This window comes from Porites lutea, chromosome 14, assembly GCF_958299795.1.
Source record: "Porites lutea chromosome 14, jaPorLute2.1, whole genome shotgun sequence".
NCBI lineage: Eukaryota > Metazoa > Cnidaria > Anthozoa > Scleractinia > Poritidae > Porites > Porites lutea.
In genome coordinates this window covers 17,613,161-17,634,179 of record NC_133214.1, presented here as the reverse complement: position 1 = coordinate 17,634,179, position 21,019 = coordinate 17,613,161, and the positions used below count along the sequence as shown (strand labels likewise).

General features: G+C 41.7%; 1 protein-coding gene across 1 annotated transcript; it reads left to right on the top strand.

Annotated features, from left to right (window-relative positions):
* Window positions 1–1,179: 1,179 nt before the first annotated feature.
* On the top strand, window positions 1,180–17,568 carry LOC140925278 (uncharacterized). Its single transcript, XM_073375271.1, has 13 exons — window positions 1,180–1,331; window positions 1,439–1,502; window positions 4,671–4,761; window positions 6,385–6,698; window positions 7,408–7,722; window positions 9,055–9,248; window positions 9,936–10,196; window positions 11,166–11,260; window positions 11,711–11,867; window positions 12,556–12,619; window positions 13,747–14,018; window positions 14,830–15,001; window positions 16,894–17,568. Exons 1-13 carry the CDS (start codon window positions 1,290–1,292, stop codon window positions 17,067–17,069), a joined length of 2,217 nt encoding a protein of 738 aa, XP_073231372.1. The 5' UTR covers window positions 1,180–1,289; the 3' UTR covers window positions 17,070–17,568.
* The last annotated feature ends 3,451 nt before the right edge of the window (window positions 17,569–21,019 follow it).

The window sequence follows — 21,019 nt, the reverse complement described above, 5'->3', positions numbered from 1 at the left end:
AATTTCAGGAAAAGTAAACTAGACAGTCGTTGTCGTGTGTATTTCGGGCGGGACGAAAAACGAGCTCCCCTATAAACCCCTGCGTGGAAGGCTACGTTGGCGCTGGAACGCATGATACTTAGGCTTGTCTTAGACCCTGTTTACATGGAGTGGGGGACCCCGGTCTAGTGGGGTAGGTTTCTTTTGTTTTGTGTCCCCCAGAGCGTGAAAACAAAAGAAACCAACCCCACTAGACCGGGGTCCCCCACTCCATGTAAACAGGCCCTTAAAGTATCAAATCAGCCACAGTCATATCATGTCCCAGTTGAGGTTTTCGATTATGTGGCTTAAATAGTGTCACAGTATTCGTGTCATAAATATGAAAAAAAAATATCAGCAAGTATTTTGTGCTTGAAAGAGCCGTATAAAAGAAAAATGAATCAAACAAAAGATGGCACTAAAACTTCTATTTTTAGCAATTTTTTCGCGATTGAATTACACAACTTGAAAAATTTAAACTTTTGCACGGTTCCTCGGGTCCCGTGTAAACGAAATTAAGGCCGATCCGTGGAAGTCTTCGTTTTGTGAGGGTTCTAATTCTTGTTGCAGTTGTACTTTCAGGGTTCCGTTTAACAATAAGAACTTATAATAACAAAATAAAGGAAAATATAGTGGGAGCGTTACATGATTCCAAGAGCTTATAACCCAATTTTATTTTTCATAACGGCAATTGGGCCTTCAGGGATTTTAAGGTTATCGAACTCGTTAAATACAGTCATGATCTCGTCAGTTTAGGGCCCCACAGTCTGGTCAATTGTGGTTCGAAACGCTCTTACATGTATTGCTTATGTGTTTATATACTTGCATGTTTATTATATATACGTGAACTTCAGTTGTGCTATCATTTTTATTTACTAATTTTTTATGTCCTTCCTTTGAAATATAATAGAGCTTCGCCTGGTATAATCGGCGAGTTAAACAACCTTCGTTTCGGAAATGGTTTCCTGACTTCCCTCACACGCGCGAAACCACAATTTTTTTTTCCTTGACGACCATCTATTCAAATTCGAACAAAGTCGACAACGTTTTACTTGCTGCTTGATTTTACCGCGTTGTGATTGGCTGGTGAGAAGGATATCCAGTCGAGAAATCTTCAATTATTCATGCCTCGCAAATTTGCATTTTCATCGCTCAAGAGCGAAATACGAATAGTGTTGAAAAACATAAGGGGTTTCTCTAACCTGGATATATTGCATAAGCAAGAGAATTCCACTTTTCAAAATCTAAACATTTTTCATCAAGAACCGATCATGCGATGTAGAAGCAGCTTCGGCATTCTTAAAATTGTCTTGGTACGTTGCATGTTTTGAGCGCCTTCATTAATAAAGCTATCAGCGAGTTGGCGAATAACCGCTGCTAAGCTAGCTAACTAACTAAACTTTCTCTGTTCTTTTTGCAGTTCTCGAAACTGTTGCTGGTGATTTGGTTAAGGACAGAGGCGGAATACATCCAGACATCAAAAAGTAACGTTTTAAAATCCTTTTTCCCTACGTATTTGAGTTTGTTATTACACGGGAGTGAAAAGAGATTACACCTGCCAGCATTTCCATCTAATTTCGTTTTCCATTTTGTTTCTACTTTTGGAAATAATTGCTCGAATACACCGTTTATCCTAAAATTAAGTTTCTTACCGATGCCTTCAGTTAACTGGTTTACGTACTATGGTTACAAATGCGAGCAGAATAGCGCATTCATGTACGGTACATAATCGGAAAGCCATGATTTTCTGCGTTAACGTTATGTTATAGACCTACGTTATATTAATGAGAATATACAGGCTATATCACCTCCTTCTCCGAGAGTTATAGCCTTTTCGTTCATGTCCTTTTTTTTTTAAAAAAAGAATTCCTTTGGAGAGCAAAGAATTCATTATTTTCACTGGAATATTCTATGGAAAGTGTGTTAATTAATACCAGTTTTTGCCCTCAGATGCACATAAACTCACTGATCGATATAATTACAGGAACAAGACAGCAAATACCCCAGAAAAATATATTTTCTCTCAATGATACGGAGAGTTACCTCCGAAATGTGGATAGCATAAATTTCACATTTTAAGCAACATGTAATATTAATTTGGGTTTGTAATGGAGTGAAACAGGATTTTATACTGACTTTAAATTAACTTGAAACAAACAAAGGTTAGATTACAATAGCTACTTTGGAGGTGACCTTCTGAAACAGAGGACCGAGAAAGCTTGTGAAAAGTGTCCGAGATGATTATTAAAACAGGGGAAACGTTTATGAAATATCGTTCCTGTTAGGAACAACAAGTCATTGAAAATGCCGTTACTAGTAACAATTTTAATTGGTGAAGAGCCTCTGATTGGTCGATATTAAGAACAGGTGAGAGAGTCCAATATACGCCAGAAGTGGTTTCTCTTTTGTCGTGAATATCTCCTCATTTTAACTCGACACGCGAAGAAATAATCCCTTAAAAAGCGGTCTAATGATTCCTAGATGTTATCTTGGAACTCAGTGTCACAACATAAACGGATATCGGCCGTATTTTCCTCTTTTTCCGTGCCAAAGAAATGATTGAAAGAAGTTTGTCTTGTGTTAACTAGATCGAAACTAGAACTTTCCCTTCCTTGCCCCGCGTAATTGCGACGTGGGGATTGACAGATGTCAGTGCGGGTTGCCTACTACGTCAACTGAAAAGCGTTTTCTGGTATTCGCTTTACCCCACAGAAAGTCGGAACCTGCTATAAAAGTCAATTCAGCAACTTTCAGTTGAACGGTTTAACAAAATGTGATGTCAGTAGTGGTGCCCTGTATGAAGTTTGATTTTCGAACCTCGCGATAACTCTCTTCCTCAATCAAGCTCTGCAAGTTTACTCTCATTTTTTTAACCTCTCAATAACCCGAACGAATTTCCTTTTCTTCCGACGGTTTGGAGAATCCTAACCTTCGATCAGGCGGTCCTTCGAAAAAAAAAAAACGCGTTATCGCAGGTTAGGACAATCCGTAATCCACTGTTCTTTAGATGGCCGCACTTTCAGTATAATGTCAGTCAGAAACATCATTATCAGAAAAAAACAAACCACAGGGACTCATTTTGTTCATCATCAGCTTCTCTTGAACGGTCAAACTCTTTAGTTTAAAATGATTCTTTTGGATAGAAACTTTAGTGCAGCAAAGTACAGCTGAAACTACATAGCACGAAAGTCCTCAATAGGTCATACGGGTCTCCTCCGATCCTCGAACTCAAAATAACAAACTCGGCGTCTCTAAAAGCCCACTGCTATTATTTTGCTAAAATAACCATATAGTAACAGCAGCTTAGAACTGTGGTTAATTTCAACAAGAAATTTTCCCAAGTCGTAAGAGTGGAATACAAGTAAAACAAGAATCGTTTAACTTTTTGTCCAAAAGATATCTTTAATAACGCACCCTAACCAGTGACCTGTTTTAAAGCTCGTGCAGATTTCAATAGCTGTTTTCAAGAATGGAAGGATAACAGGAAGTTACAGGGTTTAACTCTCTTGCTGTTGCTAGCTCCTTGGAACAAAAGAAAATCTCATAATAAGTGCGTTGGCAAAGCTTTATTAGAAATTCATAGTTTTTTCGACGGTTAGTTTCCTTTATTTTTTAAAATTACCGATACTGAGTGCGACTAGGTTTTGAAAAGCTATAATTGAACTGTTTTGAAGCGTTGTTATCAACTTTAATGGATTTTAGAGGCTTGAACATCACCTTGTTTGCCCGTCTGAAGTAAAATAAGGGATTATCTAGGTAATTCTTTTTTAAAACTTGTAGATATAAATTTTTAAACGGTTTCAAATCCAAAAAAATTTAAAATCTGAGTATGATGTATTTGCATGTTAAAAAGTAGATAATAACCTATTCGAATCAATTTGGGTTTCGGGAAACTGCCCACCTACCCCTCCCCTAAGCCAACATTTTGCCCTAAGTGAGAAGTAAGTGAGAATGTAGGACTTCTGCGAGTTAAGGACACTAAACCAGGTTTATGCAACAAACGTCCTGCATACCTCTAGGACTGGAATGTCGATATATGCTTATGCGCTTTTTCAGGCCGGGAATCATCCTGAGCCATCCTGACAAAATCTTTCCACACAACCTTATCGAGCATGACAACTCTTATTTCTTTTGTATTGTCGAGTCCGAAGTCAGCCTTGATGGTGTCGATGTATGTAGTTCTTGGTCTACCTCGATTTGGGTGGCCATGTTGAGGTGCCCAAACGACTTTTAGCCAGACATTGAAAACTGTCCGTCCGGAAGGCATGTTTTCGCTTAACGTGATAAGAGATTAAATGAATTTTTCTTGTATTTCTTCCAAAAATGGGCGTCCATAGGACGGCTGGACACCCTTCTGGCTCAAACCTTGTTCCCAAGGCAACACTTTTGAAGTAGTCTGTTCATTGTGACGAGCTCAATGGCCAGCTTATCCGCTTAATCTTCTCGCATGAATTGTTTCACTGGCTCTTGGGAGGCTCCAGTAAAGGTCCTGGTCGTTAATAAGTTTTTGCCAGTGCACATTTCATGCTCACGACCAATGTAAGAAGAGTAATAGTTGATTTTAAGCTTGGTGTATACACGAGAAGACCTTTTTTCAGTCCGTGCGTCTTGGTTTCTTATGAACTGAGTTGGTTATCGTGTTATATTTATAGACTGTACACAATATGTTACACTGTCGGGAGACGAAGGCAATTTTACAAGTCCGGGAGGATATCAAGGCTATCCTAATGACACGTCGTGCAGGTATGCTAAGCTGTCATGAATATTGGCCATTTAGAGGCTTCGCGTGAGACTGCGTCAATGTTGTACCGAATTGCACAATGGGACTGTTTTGAAGTTGAATTTTGACGCAGTTTCCCTGGCAACGTCGTAATAGCCAATAAAAATGGGACAGTATCCTCAAAAAAAGTACCATGGTGCAATTCGACAGAACCCACCCAGTCTCAGGTGAAACGAATGTCTGGGACTACCTTCCTTACCCTACTGAGTTTTTTTCACCCCTACCCCCAGAGAGTGTACAGCGGGCGTACGCTGACGTCATAACCAAATTTTCTGGCATCGATAGGTTTCCATTTTTTCTTAGGTATTGGAATCCACTGCGCATGCGGACGCTCCTCTAAAGGCTCCTAAGACACTTGTCTGCGATAATGGGCAAAATTTTGAGTCAATTTGCGTCGAAAATCTATCGTAATTGCATAGCCAGCGAGGAAAATGAACAATTTAAATCGGCCCCTTGCTACTTGAAGCCAACAACCCTGTGATACGATAGACCTCAACCTCCCTGTGTATGCTTTCAATCCCAAATCTCGCCCTCATTTTGCAATAAAATCCTGAATCCGAGCCTTAAATAAGGGAAATCCCGAGCCCCGAGCTTCAAGTGAGGGAAATCCAGGATCCCGAGTTTCAAATAAGGGTAATCCCGAATCCCGAGCTTCAAATAATCGAAATCCCGAATCCCGAGTTTCAAGTAAGGGAAATCCCGGATCCCGAGCTTCAAATAAGAGATCGCGAAAGACATTTTGGGAAGCCTCAATATTGTTAGTTTTTGCTTGCGCGTGAGACTAGCTGGATCTATTGCGAAGTTACGAAGGAAACTGTGTCAAAATTGGTTTACCAAAACAGTCCCATGATAGGGCAAATCGACACTAAAACGACCCAATCTCACACGCAAACTGTGAACTTCTCCTCGCAGAAACCACCATAAAATGGACACCTCTCTGACAGAGATACTACATACTACAGACGCCTTGGTCTCCCATGCAGACGTTCTTAGGGCTTCGAAACGCGTTCCTAACCATCCTGTTCGTGGGGGAGGGACTACTCGTGACTGTGACAAAGCCTTACGTGTGGGGGCTGGGGAGAGAGAGGGCGGTTCTCTCCTATTTTTTCCTGCCATCACCCCTTTCCCCGGATCGCGCTCGGTGTATTTTCGCGACGTCCCTACTATCGCTAAGAGCCTGGCACAGGTTACGTCCATGGTCGTCTGAAAGTGTACATTCAATGGTTAATGCTTTGGCTAATGCCACAAATACTTAGCATTTAAACACACTCAAAAGTCGTCCATGGTTTCAAATGAATACATTCTTTTTCTATTTCTGTTTTGTACCTTTTAGTAGCAAATTTGTGGCTGATAACTAAATGCCATTCTCTTTCAAATCTTCCAATAGCCCACGTTCGATGTATTAAAATTCGAACATGACTGCGAGGTTTTCTGTCATATTTCTATATTTCGCAATTTTGTCCGTTAAGCCTCAACCCCCAATGTCAGAATTTTGATACATCGAGCTTGGCCTATTACTACAATCATTTTTACGATATCCTATGCTTTTCGTTGTCATTCTCTCTGCCTTTTCCTTCCTTTCATAGCTGGGTGATATACGGACCGTTCAACGCCAAGATAAGCGTCACCTTCCACGACTTTGATCTCGAGACGAGTAAGACTTGTGCACCGTATGATGTAGTCAAGTTGTCAGACAAGTGTAACGGGACAACAGTTTGGTCGAAGAATCTGAAGACCGAAGATAATATTGGCGATGGAGACTTTAGCGATGGCTACTGTAGACATTTGACGAGGTTTAGTGTCATTTCAGGTTGCAACAACATGCGTGTAGAGTTCAAATCTGACGATTCAATCACGGGAAGAGGATTTAACGCAACGTACAAGATAATCCGGGAAAATAGTGAGCACTCCTTCTCTCTATAGCCCTTTTTACGCAAGCCTGAGAAAAAAGCGTACTTTTCGCTACTTCACCACTGGTTTTCCCACGAAATGACGTCAGAGGAACGACTGCATGATTTCCATACTGTTGACGTGTCACTTACCAGATCTGTGTCATGTTTCAGATTGGCTGAAGCAAGGCATGGCCAGTCAGAAGCACTACCCAGATCTTCGTAGTAACGCGCGCTCGGCCGTCTTAACATTACGGGCTAGATTAACCATAGGCGTTTTAAAAAGGTTGAGACTACTTTTGTGACTTCAGTGCACTCAAGAGGAGGAAATCTTTCGAATACATGGGAATATTCCATCTCTTGCGCGTCGGAAGTCGTCGGAAGTCGTCAGAAGTCATCCATGCCGTATCTATCCATCCATCCATCCATCCATTCCTTCCTCCTTCGCTATATATAAGTCAGTTAGTCTGTCTGTCTCTCAATAGCCAATCAGTCAGCCAGTAAGTCAATCAACTAGTCATTCATTCATTCATTCATTCATTCATTCATTCATTCATTCATTCATTCATTCATTCATTCATTCATTCATTCATTCATTCATTCATTCATTCATTCATTCATTCATTCATTCACTTTTGCAAGTTCTCTTCCCTTTGATGTTCATCACTGAATTCATAAAACAAATCATACTGCTTTTTGTCTTGTCATTATCCGTTACAGGAAAACCATTTATAAAGTCTTTCTGTGAAAACAGCACCAATATAAACTGCTCAACCAAAAAGGAAGCAACAGAAAAAGACGAATTGCGCCTCTGGTGTGAAGTCGAGGCGTATCCTGAGGCAGAGGTGCATTGGACCTACTTGGGGGCAAACTCTTTAAATACCAACGGAACACTCGCAGAGAACCGTATGTTCAACTCTCGCAATGGAATGCTAAAGATAAAAACACTCACGAGAAGTGATACAGGATACTATATGTGTTACGCAAACAACTCGCAAGGATTTGACTCTGCAGTGATGTATTTGCGCGTTAAAGGTAGGCGGAAAAGGACGTTGAACGCAGTGGCTCTTCTTAGGCCAGTGCCAAACGTCGAACTTTTCATGGGACGAACCAAACTGGGCGGATTAAGTCCATAAAAATTTCGACTTCTAACCCTGTCTGCTTCAAATGATGAAGTATGACTGGTTCGACGGTTCATTAGTTCGACGTCTGACCCAAAAGGCGAGTTTAAATTAATTTAGGTCGACCCAAATATAATTACAATTTGGTTCGTCTCATGAAAGTTCGACGTTTGGCCTTAGTTTTTTCCAGTGTTGATAAACTGTAAGAGTTGAGGAAAGACGACTTAAAGTCAAAGCAGTCGCGGCAAGTGCTTGTGGCCAACATCAAGGGCGGGATGGAAAAACAAATGTTAATGTCTTTGTTTGCTTCGAGAAATCTAGAAAAGGGCTTTTAAGCTACGGTTGTACCTTCTTCCGCTGCAAACTGAACTGGAATTCTGTAGTGTTGCTTCTAATGAGAATGGAAATCCGGAAAACCCTGAGAAAAACCTCCCGGAGCAAGGGAGATAACTAACAGGAATCTCAACCCACATGTGACGACGACTCCGGGATTCGAACCCGTTGGCAATTCCCATCACACCGCTGCGCCTATTTGCATCATGGGATTGCGCACAAGTCGCGGCTGGCAATTCTAGTCTAAAGGGGCCTTGCCACGATGATTTTTAGGTAAATTCTGTGCCAAACTCAGTAATAACTGCCTTTACCCATTACTCAAACGGACAGACCTTTTCGTAGCTCAAATGATCAAGTAGAAATGAACTCGGGTTTCCACCCCTTCGATTCCTGATTCAAGGTGCCGGATTCCAGTACAGTAAAGGGTCTTTGATACGCGGGTTTCCCCGCTCATTTACCCAACGGCTATGCCATGCTGACGAGCCCCAATAGGGGCGAAACAGCTGTTCATAGCTACCACTGCCGGGGTGATATGGTTGTGCGCATGCGTAAGGTACTGGCCATACCGCTGACCGCGGAGTTGGTACGTGTACTTCAGTGCTTAATTTACCGGATTCCAGTCTTTGTCAGTGGAACTTGGATTCTGGATTCCAATCGTTTGTGGGATCCCGGATTCCTTGAGCTGTTTTCCGGATTACAAAGCCCAGGATTCCGGATTCCATAAGCAAAATTTTCCGGGATTCCGAAATTCGAATTCCCTTACATGCGGCGACTGGTCTCATCAGTAATAAGAGACATCAAATAAGTAATTAATTCTTACGTGCTCAACGGCGCTGACGCTTAAATAAGTTAGGTGTGTGTGTGCTAAAATGTCATGCTAAAAGCTAATTTTGTAACTTTGTTTGGCTTTCAGAAAAGTGCAAGTGTCCAAAAATAATTCAAGCCAACTGGTACAATATCCCACCCTATGTAGAGCACCATCCCGGGAGAGATCCCTCGGGACTGTTCCCGTTTTTACTCGGGAAAATTGTTAAACAATGCTGTGGAAATTGCACAGGCGGTGACGGGGAGTCTGAGATCTCTTATTCCAAGCGTCAAGAAACACTGGTAAAGATATTTTTAAAAAACACTTAACAGATACAGGGGACTTTACAGTTCTTAGGTCTCTTCTAAGGTGGATTTACACTGTTGCGTAGTTTTACGAGCGTATGCAAGTAAATTTTGCATGCATAAATAAAATAGAGGCAACGAATGAAAGTTCGCGCTTAAATGTATAAAGTAGAACCTAGCTCATAGTTTACGTTTACGCACGATTCGCCGCCATTGATGTTTGGTTTGTGCTTAGTACTAGGATCTTCTGGATCGTTATACGTTTCTGGGAAACTGCCCGCCTACCCCTCCCCCGATCTTCCCAGCGAAAGCAGTTTGCATGGTGCTAGGATCTTCCTACCTCTCAGCTAGGAATATCCTAGTCATCGTAGTACCAAGACGTTCCTAGTGCTAGGGACAGTTACAACCTTTGCTTGTATTGCATGTATTGCATGTATGTATGTGAAAAAAAGACAAAAGCGCTAGGATGATCCGCGTTCTGGGATCCTCCTGGCGCTAGGATCTTCCTTCCCTTCCTCCATGTAAAGACCCTCTAGGTTTAACTTCTAATTGGAAGGAATCTGCAATCCTTTTTTGCTAGCTTGTTATTGTGTCGTTTTTTCACACTCTTACCAAACTGTAAAAGGCCGGCATTCCTTTCTTGTTCGTACTCTTAGACATTTTCTCCTGTTACGTTTAAAACAGGTAGACATCAAAGCCAGTCAAAACCTGGATCAACCTGACACCATCACGTTTCCAATCAGTGGGAAAAAAGCCGATCGCAGATATCAGACTTCCTACAAGTTCATGCCTCTGATAGGATCTCCCGGCGTCGCATTCATTGTTGTTGATGAACCACCCGGCACCTCAGCGAACGCTGTGTTCAACTCTGTTCTTTCTGGGTGGCCTGTGTTGGTACTTACGTTACTGATGGCGTTACTGTCCGGTATCATCATGTGGGGACTGGTAAGTAGTGAACGAGTATTTTTTGGGTAGCCTGTGCCAGGCTCTCAGATAGTAGGGACGTGGCGAGAATAAAACAATCCAAGCGCAAATAAGACGCGAGCGATCTGGGGATGGGACTGCTCTGTCTCTCCCCATCCCTCGCCCGTTTTTTGCATCACTTTCTACTGCGCGACTCTACATTATTATCTTGGAGACTGGAATAAGCTATCCCTGGGGACTGCACAGTATCCCCCTGATACTAGTTTCCTGTAGCTCTCGGCTAACAGAGGCCTTCGAAGGTCCTTTCCCTAAAATCCCCGCTGGCTGAGTAACTAGTAAGAGAGGTGGGATTTGCAGCGTGTCAAACTAAAGCTACGGGAAAACGGGCAGCAAAAAGCACGCAACTTGTCACGCAACAATGATGCAAAACGAGTTGAATAACGATGTTGCGCGTCTTACCACACATATCAAACGTGTATTGCAACAAATCAGGTTGTTAACCCTTTAATCCCTAAGAGTGATCATCATCAAATTTCTCCTTATAATATCAATGCTTTGTAAAACAGAGTGGTTATGAGAATTACGAACATGATCACACACGATGAATTTGCTTGATATTTTATCAACTTCTCCCCACTACTTCTGTAGGAAATGAATAGGGGCAACAAATGAGAATTCAAATTTTGATCTTAGGGTTTAAACGGTTAACCGGTTTGAACATGGGTGGTAAAACGCGCAACATCGTTTTTCAACTTGTTCTGTAGCAGTGTTGCAAAACGGGTCCCACGTTTTTAAACTGGACACGCAGTTAATATCAGGAACGGATAGCTTCTCATTACAAAAACTCTTTAATCCTTTTAAGTAACTTCGTAATTATCAAGTTTCAATAGATCGCTTCGTTACGGAGACACCCAATAAAGATAAAGCAACAAACGGTGGCTCTAGTACGGGTAAAGTGCTGTAAAATCACCATAACGCGTTATGTTTTAGGACACGTGGTACAATCCTGACGAATTTCCCAGGTCGTTCATTAAGGGGAGTGGAGAAGGTTTTTGGTGGGCATTTGTTACCATGACAACCGTTGGGTAAGTACAAACAGTCACTGAACGAAGAATAAAAAGGGTTTTTGTATGTCTGAAGTGTGTGCCGGCGCAAAGAGGTCTACACGATAACGACCTAACCCTTAAAACCCTAACCAACCACGGCACTTACCGAATTATGTTAGGTTTTTGTAACATAAAGCAAATCCATGCTAGTCCACTACCGGAAATCCTACATAATTAAGTTACGTTTCTCAAACGTAGGGAGCGTCCTCGATAGGGATAACCTCTGACGTTTCCTTTTATGTATTTTCACATAATAAATATTTGATTTGATTTGATTAGAAAGATGAAGTGAGTCTTCCGTAGATAGAACGTTAGCCTACCGGCACTGGATTGGATGATGGAGTGTCGTAGAGTGAAACTAAAATTGAGTGAAAACGCTCGATTGAATGTATATAGATAGAAACTCATCTATTCCTTTGCTCCTTGCAGCTACGGTGATCGTTCCCCTCGAGGATTCGTGGCGCGTATTTTTGCAATAATCTGGGTACTAGTTGGCCTCGTTATCACGTCCATATTTACGGGTGTCGTTACCACGTCTCTCACAGCCATAACGCTGAGTACTGATGTGAAGCTTTACGGCACTAAGGTGAGTTTAAAGGAGCTATAGCGTGATTTTTTCGTGTTACATTCGTCATCATCATTATCGGTCGACGGAAGAGCAGTCGATCGTAACTCGTCTCCAACTTGCTCGGTCTTAGGTAATGCGCACGATGTCATCCTCTAAAAAATGCTTATTGGGGTCGATCCATTCCTGGACACGACAGGAAAAGCGTTCTCCCTAGGTGTCTTCTCCCGTGGAAGGGCTCATACACCGCGTAAATGTTAGCGGGTTCATCCTGTAGCCAAGGAACTTGAGCTGACGTGAGATGACTGTCGATAGCAAAGGGCTAGTGCCAGTGAGATCGTAGATTCAGTCACTTATGACTCTGCCTAAACTTTTGATGTTCAAAATGATCCTTTAACATGAGGTGGCAAAAGCTTTTCGTTTCACACCCATGTCTTTGGTGATCATCTAAGTACGTTTCGCAGTGATTCAGTAGAACGGAAAGACATGTTGTTCTAAAGAGGCGCAGTTTCAGGTCCAAAGGTATTGTCTGCGAATAGCAGATCTTGTCTAGGCTCTAGAAAGCAGACTATGCGAGGGCCTTCCGACGCTTGGAGGTATTACTTTAAAACCCTAAAAACACATTGGAAGCAAAGAAAACCCTGAAATAATGGTTCAGTCAGACAGACGGTCATAGTCTTAACCAACAACTTTTATCTGTTTTCTTTAGATTGCAGCAGTTGCAAATTCCACCGAGTACAGATTAGGACTCAACAAGAACGCGAAAATGCAAGGCAAGTGTCAAAACACGTTTGGTTATGTTTGAAGTGCCCCTGCGAACTGAGTAATGACAATCACCACCACAGATTTCTTGATTTCTGTCAATCTAGGTGACCACTCATTCGCACTGTTCAATTCGACGGTGAACACGGTTTTATTAGGCTTAATATTTTAGTATTCCTTAACCAGCCTCATACCCATCGTCCCCGGCGATTTCGGCTGTGACGTCACCTCGGGAAACGAATCGCCCTCGGTTCCAAGCCTCCTCTCTTCACTCGGATAGCGCGAACTGTCCTCTAGACGAGGCTCTTCCATAACGTAAGTCACCTGGGTAAAATCAGCAAAGGCGGGATACATGTCCCTAATGCATGTCCTAGCAACACGTCCCCCTGTTTGCGTTGAATGGCACACGTGCCGATCCTTAACACAGTTGACCACTGAAGAAATGAACTACCTGCATGTTGCCGCATGAGAGCGAGGATCCAAATTCACCAATCACTAATAGCTACAGATATCCAAGGACCACAAGAAGCTAGTGTTGGGCAGTCAAAAGGACTTCAGTGGACAACAAAAATTTTGAAAAAAATATGCAGGATGTCATATCATGTACTTTTTTCATACAAGATTCAGTTTCCTTGATGAGAATTTTCGTCCGGCAACAGCTTTGATGGTGCCGCTATTAATCCTGCCTAGCCAATCGACACCATCGCCTGATTAAGGCCCCGTATATAGGAGAAAAGTTGTCACGGAAAGAGGTTCACCCTCCCACCCGAGCCAACTTTAGCGAGCGTTTATATGAGAAAAAAATGACCCCTTTGTCCGAGCCAAGTGCTGACATCAGTGCTTGCGCATGCTCTGATTGTCTCGCATTGACCGAGTTGACCCGACTGGGCGAGCTTATGTATCATCAATAACAATTGACCCGGCTAGGAGGATCACCCTTCTAGCAGATCCAACTGTTTGTTTCTCATGTAAACGGTTCGCCACGTTTGATAAGGTTGGCTCGTCCACTGTGGCTCGGGTAGGTGAGTGACCCGTCTACCCGCGGGACAAGTTTTCTCCATGTAAACAGGGCCGTAGCAATAAAAGTCAAACTACGATGAATAACATATCTTTCATTGAACTAATTTTTTTCACGCAGCATACAATGACTTGGTGTCTATTGTGGCCCCTCTGAAAGACAGACAATTCAAAGGTGTTCTAGTGGACACTTACGTCGCTGGAGAAATGAAAGAATTCTCTAGCGAAGAGCTACGAGTAAATAAAATCATCGATCATAACTCATACTATGGAGTTGTATTTGGAGAGGGACGATTGTCAGAAAAGACCTTTCAGAACTGCTTCGAGGACTACGTTCTCTCAAACCAAGCTGAAATCTTCGAAGAAGTAAAAGCGAAAACCAAGCCAATGGAGGTGAGTTTTTTTCCGGACATCTTTTAAACTCGCTATGTTTTGGTTAATGAGTCAAACTCGCTGGGTCGCTTTATGGTCGTTTTACTTCTTTTAAGGATTAGATAAAGGACTTCACAAAATGCTAATGTCAACACTCGCATGGATGTTTCACACTAAAAGATGATTAACAAGTGCGTTCACACGTCTGTCAGAAAGAAAGCCCTTTAAGGGGTTACACTGGCGTAGAACATTAGACCAACTATGCCCTGATACTATTGAGTTCATATATCATTCACCAACACCAGTCTTTTTTAGAGAGTACACTCACATGGACGATCACACAAGGCAAATTACTGATTGGGTTACACATTTATCACTAACTACAGTCTTTTAAAGGACCAAACCCGCATGGAAGATCACACCAGACATATTACTGATATTACTGGCTTTACACATTAGTCACCAACACAAACCTTTCAACCGACTACACTCACATAAAGATCACAGTAAGACAAACAACTGATGACACTTTATTCATCTATCAACAGCACCACTTTTAACGAACGATTTCACTAGACAAACTACATTCTCGTCCCCAGAGCCACTCAGCTCAATTTATAAAGAAAGATAGCACGTGACCAAAAGAAACGAAAGTGTCTGGAACGAGAATAGACAAACTACATGTTCGTCCCCAGAGCCACTCGGCTTAATTTGTAGCCATCGAGATCACGTGATCAAAAGAAACGACGGGGTCTTGGAACGATAATGGGCAAATTACTGATGTCATCGACTTCAATAAATGTATTATTTCGGTTTTCTTATTGTTTCGTAGGAGCCAGCAGAGAGTGCAGCCGTTGAGCGCTCATCCGGCTTATTTGACGCCAACTCTCCTCTTTTCCGGAACTCCATTTATACCTGCATTGGCTTGCTGCTGTTTTTGTCGGCTTGTGGCATTATCTGGGACTACGGATACATGAGGCACTGGAGGAAAAAGGCAGAGATGGGTAAGACGAAAGGCTAAGGTCGTGTTTCTACTTGATACCCGGGCACGATGCCCGACTACGGTACTCGATGTGCACTAATGTGAACTCACCTTTTTTAAGTACCCGCGCCACAATAGGGGGCTTAAGCAGCGACGTTTTTGAGCGACGTACGTCAACCGGAAATGGACTTTTTGCACTCTTGAGCCGTGATTTTGAACAAATTTTAGGGCAGATCGTCTCTATAAGAATCAAGACACTTGGCAATACAAATACGGTAGCGTCAAGGCTTACTAAAAGAGAAAACTGCTCACTTCCGGTTGACGTACGTCGCTCAAAAACGTCGCTGCTTAAGCTCCCCAATATCACCATGTCATTTCTTTCGTAACCTTACAAGTCTACCTCCTCCTCAGGCGCTTCGTTTTTTGCATAGAGTCTAGCGCGAAACGCGTGTGACACGCGAGTGACTGGTGACGAAGCGCAAGGCCCGTTCTCTCCTTTTCGCCCTTTTGCACGCATGGAGAGAGAGAGAGAGACGTCTAGGTACGAGTCAGCTTTAAAGTTATAATAGCCCTTATGTGTGTTTACGTCAGCCGAGCAAATTTCACCACCAAGCCTTGTTTGTGAACAAAATTCTTTGCATTTTCACTCCGAGTGCATGAGTATTCTTTTCAAAACAACTATCTTGGGAGTTCGTATTTGTAACATTTGTAGAAGACGTAAATGTAATAACTGACCTAAATTAAAAAAAAAGTCCTTAATGTAATAAGATTTAACCCTAAATGTAATTTTAAGTCTTAAATGGAATAACATTTGGAGTGTGACAACATTCGGTCTTATATAGTATGACATCATGCTAACGTCATCAGTGACGTAAGTAACGCGTCATAAACCATCTAAGTAGTTAGGAAAATGGCAACGTGATCTTTCGCGCCATCTGTCACGAAAATCAGTCACGTCATCGTCAACCTCAAGACCAACTGATTACAACACCCACGTGACCAATGAAAACATCAATCCCGTGTCTTCTTAGCTTTGGAAAGTTTACCTTCTTTTTTCCCCTTACTTACAACTTTCTTTGCTTTACTTCAGAATAGTTTTTTTGGACTCCTAAAAGTGACATTAGACGGATTAAGAAATAGGGAGTTTGAGATACCACAATGGCGACGGCCTCGAAAACGTCGCTTAAAAAGTGAATTTGCATTCTTTCAATCTCCATCGCGATTACTGCAACTCATATACTTTGTCAAAAGTAAGCGAACTGTTTTTGAGCCGAATTCCTAAGAACCATATTCAAGTTCAGAAATAGAAATAAGATTTAGCCGTAACTTGTTTACGTCCTCTATAAAACGTGAAATTACAGGCATTTTCCCGTCGTAGTCGTGCAGTGACGGCGAAGAAATGTACAAAAAAGCGTGATACACGTGCATTGTTGTTGTTTTGCCTATTCAACTTATTGCTTTTTTGACGGTCTCGTTATCGTCGCCGTCGTGACATCTTAAAGTCCCTAATGAAAACGCGACGGCGGTGACGAAGGTGCGCGCAGATCTGAAAACGAGTTTGACCAATGGCAAGATTTTCAAAGCGAGGCTTAGTGGTAAAATTTGCTCGTTTGACGTTAACATTCGTCACCTTAGAAACGAAGAGGAAACTGGGTCGAGAGAACTTTCGCGAAGACTTCTGGGACTGTTACTGGAGTGGCCAATAGCTACGATCCCAGAAGTATTACCGAAAAATAATTAGACTTAGTTTCCTTCTAGCCTGTTGTTCCGGGCGTTCAAAACGCTTTTCCTTCTCGTTTAGAAAGTGGCGAATTCTGTGTACTACTCCTACCTCCCCGCCTCCTAACTAAAAAAGCCTTTTTTTCTCCATTTATGCCATCAGAACACTATAGCTTGGGTTTGTTCTTATTGCAGATGAACTCGAACTTCTCGGAGGGCCTGGGTACGAAATGGCCAAAAGGAATCTGGACATGATGGACTCGCTGATGCAAGAAGTTCAGGAGTTTTACGACAACTGGACGAAGCGACTCGACGATATCACAGCTAGACATGAAGAGGAACACAGACTACAAGCCAAAAAGAAGAACTAGAAACTATACTTTATGACTGGATGCGTTGCTGGTACTGTGTACTCCGTGAGTCGCACTATATTCCATATGCACTGTAAATAATATCAAAAACAAGAAAGCGAGAAAATTTCCATTGCTGGCTTTTTCAAGAATAAATTGTCACTTAAGAGTCGAAAAGAATTCCGTGCTTGTACGTTCAGCGGTCGGTGCATGCCTCATGTCGATGACTGGTCGTCGATAGGGTGCCTGGTTTTGAGAGGAGATGGGAGGTGTTGTCGGAATAAATCGCATTGGGATGAACCCTGATCGTCGGTTTCCAAAGTGTATCTATTCGGCTATCGGCTATTGTTCGGCAAAGAATCGGTATTGATAGGAGGTTAGTCATAAGTGTCGTTAAATACTTGGTGACTATAATCCATTTGAGAAGATATTTTTCGATAGCTGGTGGCACAGTGAAAAAAAGTCTCGATGGAATCGCTAAATATCCCAAGTCATCTCTTTTCCGACTCTTAGCGTATATTTTTGTCATTTATGAAAGGAATTGGTGTTAACCTTAATATCTGGAGATTTTTTGGCTTTTTGTACTCAGTGGTGTTTTTTTCATACAGGTAGAAGCCTCGTATGTTTTCCAAAGTAACTTATTTCTTCTCATGAAATACTTTAAGCAAATCTTTTTACGCTTACTAAGTGTACGTTTCCTGTAGAATTACAACTTTTCTTTTTCTTTTGATTTAAACAAGGACTGTTGGCGAAGTCAAATTGCTTGACTCTCGTCTTTCCGTTGAGCGGAAATTCTCACAAGAAAAGGGCGAGAAAAGTTTGATTTGGATTCGAAAATGTACCAAGTTATTTTCTAAACTCTTTACTTACTTATGGGCCGTTTAGTGTTTTAGGGTGCAGTGTATTCAAGTTTCATGTTACTGTTATATAACTGAAATGGCTAGCTTTGCATATACTAGAATAAGTAACCAACAGGTAATGTATCAATTTTCACTGAGTGTATTTTATTTCACTGAAACATGCAGTACGGTTCATTGAATTACATCCAAATACTGTCACTGGTTAGGAATGTTGAGTTAGTTTCGTCTTTACACGACAGCCAGCAACCTCATTCCCAGATTTTTCTTCTACTCGTCCTCCGAGCGCGAGAGAGCTGGGAGAGAGAGACAAGAGAGGGAACACTGGGAACTTGGTAAGACAGCCAGACGAAAAATATTCCATTTTTTCTTTTTTTTAATTGACGCGCCAAAGAAGCACTGCCATTGGCCGGAAAATCCCGCATTACTTTCTTGACCAATCGGGATTGGTCACTTTTTACACGCGTTTTTCCGCGCTGTATTTCATGTGCATTCTGATTGGTTCCTTACATAGTTTAGAATTGTTGTGATTGTTAGATAGAAATCGTTAAAATACTTTTTATAAACGTCTGGTTTTTCACTGGAATCAACACTGGTTGAACAGTGAGTTTAGCCGATTGAACATTAGGGCGGAAAAACAAAAAGTTATAAATAAATGTTTTCTAGCAGTGGTAACATAAAATTCGCTCGATTGTTCATACTTCAGCTGTTTTTCTTAAAGCTAACCCTAAGATATATACTGCTGTAACTACTACCGTGTACATCCAATTTTAATTCTATCCATGCATGTCTCGAGTTGTTTCGATGCCTTGCGCGGTCAAAAATGAACTAAACTGTCGTAACACAACCCCTTTAAGTTGGACAGGGGATAATAACTATCACATTAAAAGATATTAGAATAGTTATACGAAATTAGACTAATTAGAATGATAGACTTAAAAAATGAAATAACATTATATTCAAAACGTTCATGCCTTTTTGGTAGACCTTATTCACGATGCCCGCCATCTTTGCAAGCGCTTAAGGTTTGATGGGATTAAATCGACGTCATGTGGTTTCTCAGGGGAGTTTGTTTATTCTATGCAGCAGAAAATTTATAACTTTTCCAGCCTCGTTCCCAATCGTCCTCGGCGATTTCGGATGTGACGTCAGCTGTCAAGCTTGTCGGGAAAATTCGCTATCGCGCTCGGTTCCAAGCCTCCTCTGGTCACTCGGATAGCGCGAACAGGCCTGGGTACGAGGCTGTAACTTTTCTTCTTAAAGACGATAACGGCAAATTATGGGTGGAAATGATCATTATTATTTTTTTTAGATGCAGTAGCGACTGTAGATGTGGCAGGTACAGAGCACAGGTCACAGGTCACAAGTGCAGGTCACTGTTCTATTGATTAATAACGGAGATAAGTAGTTTCCCCTTGAACTGAAACTCTATTTCAGATTGTGATAAGGGCTAGGAGACACTTAAAGAGATGTTTATTTAACGTAGCATGGTGACCGGTACTCAAACCGGCACTTGTGACCTGCAGCTGTAGATGTCCTCACAGCAAGCAATAATGACGTAAAACTTGACGAAACTCGAACCGTGCATTTTACATAACTATTAAATCACGGTGTCGTTTTGAGAGAATAAACAAACTCGACGGCTTTTATTCGTATTGGCAATTTTTTTCTTGTGCTTACCCCCTGAAATACCACGTGACATTGCTGTTATCCCATCAGTCTATTAGCGCGTGCAAAGGTGACGGGTATCGTGGTTGAAATCGTGAATAAAGGTCTGTTTCTGTGAAATGAAATTGCCTCTAGCTAATTGTCGCTATGGTAGTTAGAAGAATAAATTGGTTTGCTTGTTTTCAGTCAGATGTTTCCATTACCTACTGGTATTTTTTATTACTTCAGTCTGTAAATACACATCCTGTATCACTCATTAATTAAATGAAAGTGCTTTCTCAATATTTGCCTGTTTTATGAGAAAATAAGACTTTAGTCAACCGAGAGTTTCTTAATCAACACGCTCTCCAGATCTAGTACTCTTACTTCCTTGTATTGCGGGCTCAGCCTCAGGTGCCAGGCCGCAATAATGGTGGAGAGGATAGAAAAACCCTTCAATATTTTTCAGAAAGTAGCAATAAGGAAAACGAGATGCGCGTACACATTAGAGAAAAGCGCTTTGTGGAAACTGGGCTTATTTCCATCTTGTCCATATGAAACCAAAGCAGAGAGAATTCTCCTAACTCAATTTCTTGCTTTGTACTCTTGTTACACCCGTTTGTCAAACCTTTACGGATGAACGTCACCATATTTCCCTTAATTTTTATTCCAAAATCACGCCCCTATGTCCTTCATACCAATCTAAAACAATAACAATCTCACTCCGGTGATTACCGACTGAGCTGGACAACGTCTGCACATGTCCAGAGACGCGAGAGGTCTGGGATCGTGATTACAATAATCGGAGTCCCATTCACAGTCCTCACATTCAGAGTCAATAGGAAGTTTAAACAGCGACGTTTTTGAGCGACGCTCGTCAACCAGAAGTGAGCCTTTTTCTCTTTAATCTGCCTTGGCACTATTAAATTTGTATTGCTACTTGGAGTGTTTTTACTCTTAAAGAATCGATTTTTCCCAAACTTTGTTCAAACTCACGGCTCAAGAGTGCAAAAAGTCCACCAAGCCATGAATGTGTATTTTGCTGGCCCCGGTTCTTCAAAAGATCGATAGCGCTATTCATCGGATAAATCACTATCGATTGGATAAGTATTAGGAAAACCAATTGCGCTATCCAGTAAATAGAGATTTATCCGATGGATAGCGTTATCCACCTTGTGAACAACTGGGTCCTGACTCCATTGAACGCGTTTTACGAGAACTCGAGAAACGCGAAACGAGTACTTCGAAAGTTCGCGCGCGAGAGTCACGCGCCAATCGAGAGACTGGGTTCTAAAAGCAACCAATATGGCGACGGATTATTGACCACACAGACCACGTTTGTAGTAAATTGGATCAAAAGTAACATAATTGGACTTATGGAACTCGGATTTAAGCTTCAGCAGTTCTTTTACTTACTCGTCAACACTTGGCTTTATTTATGACCTAAAAATTCTTGCAAGAGGCATG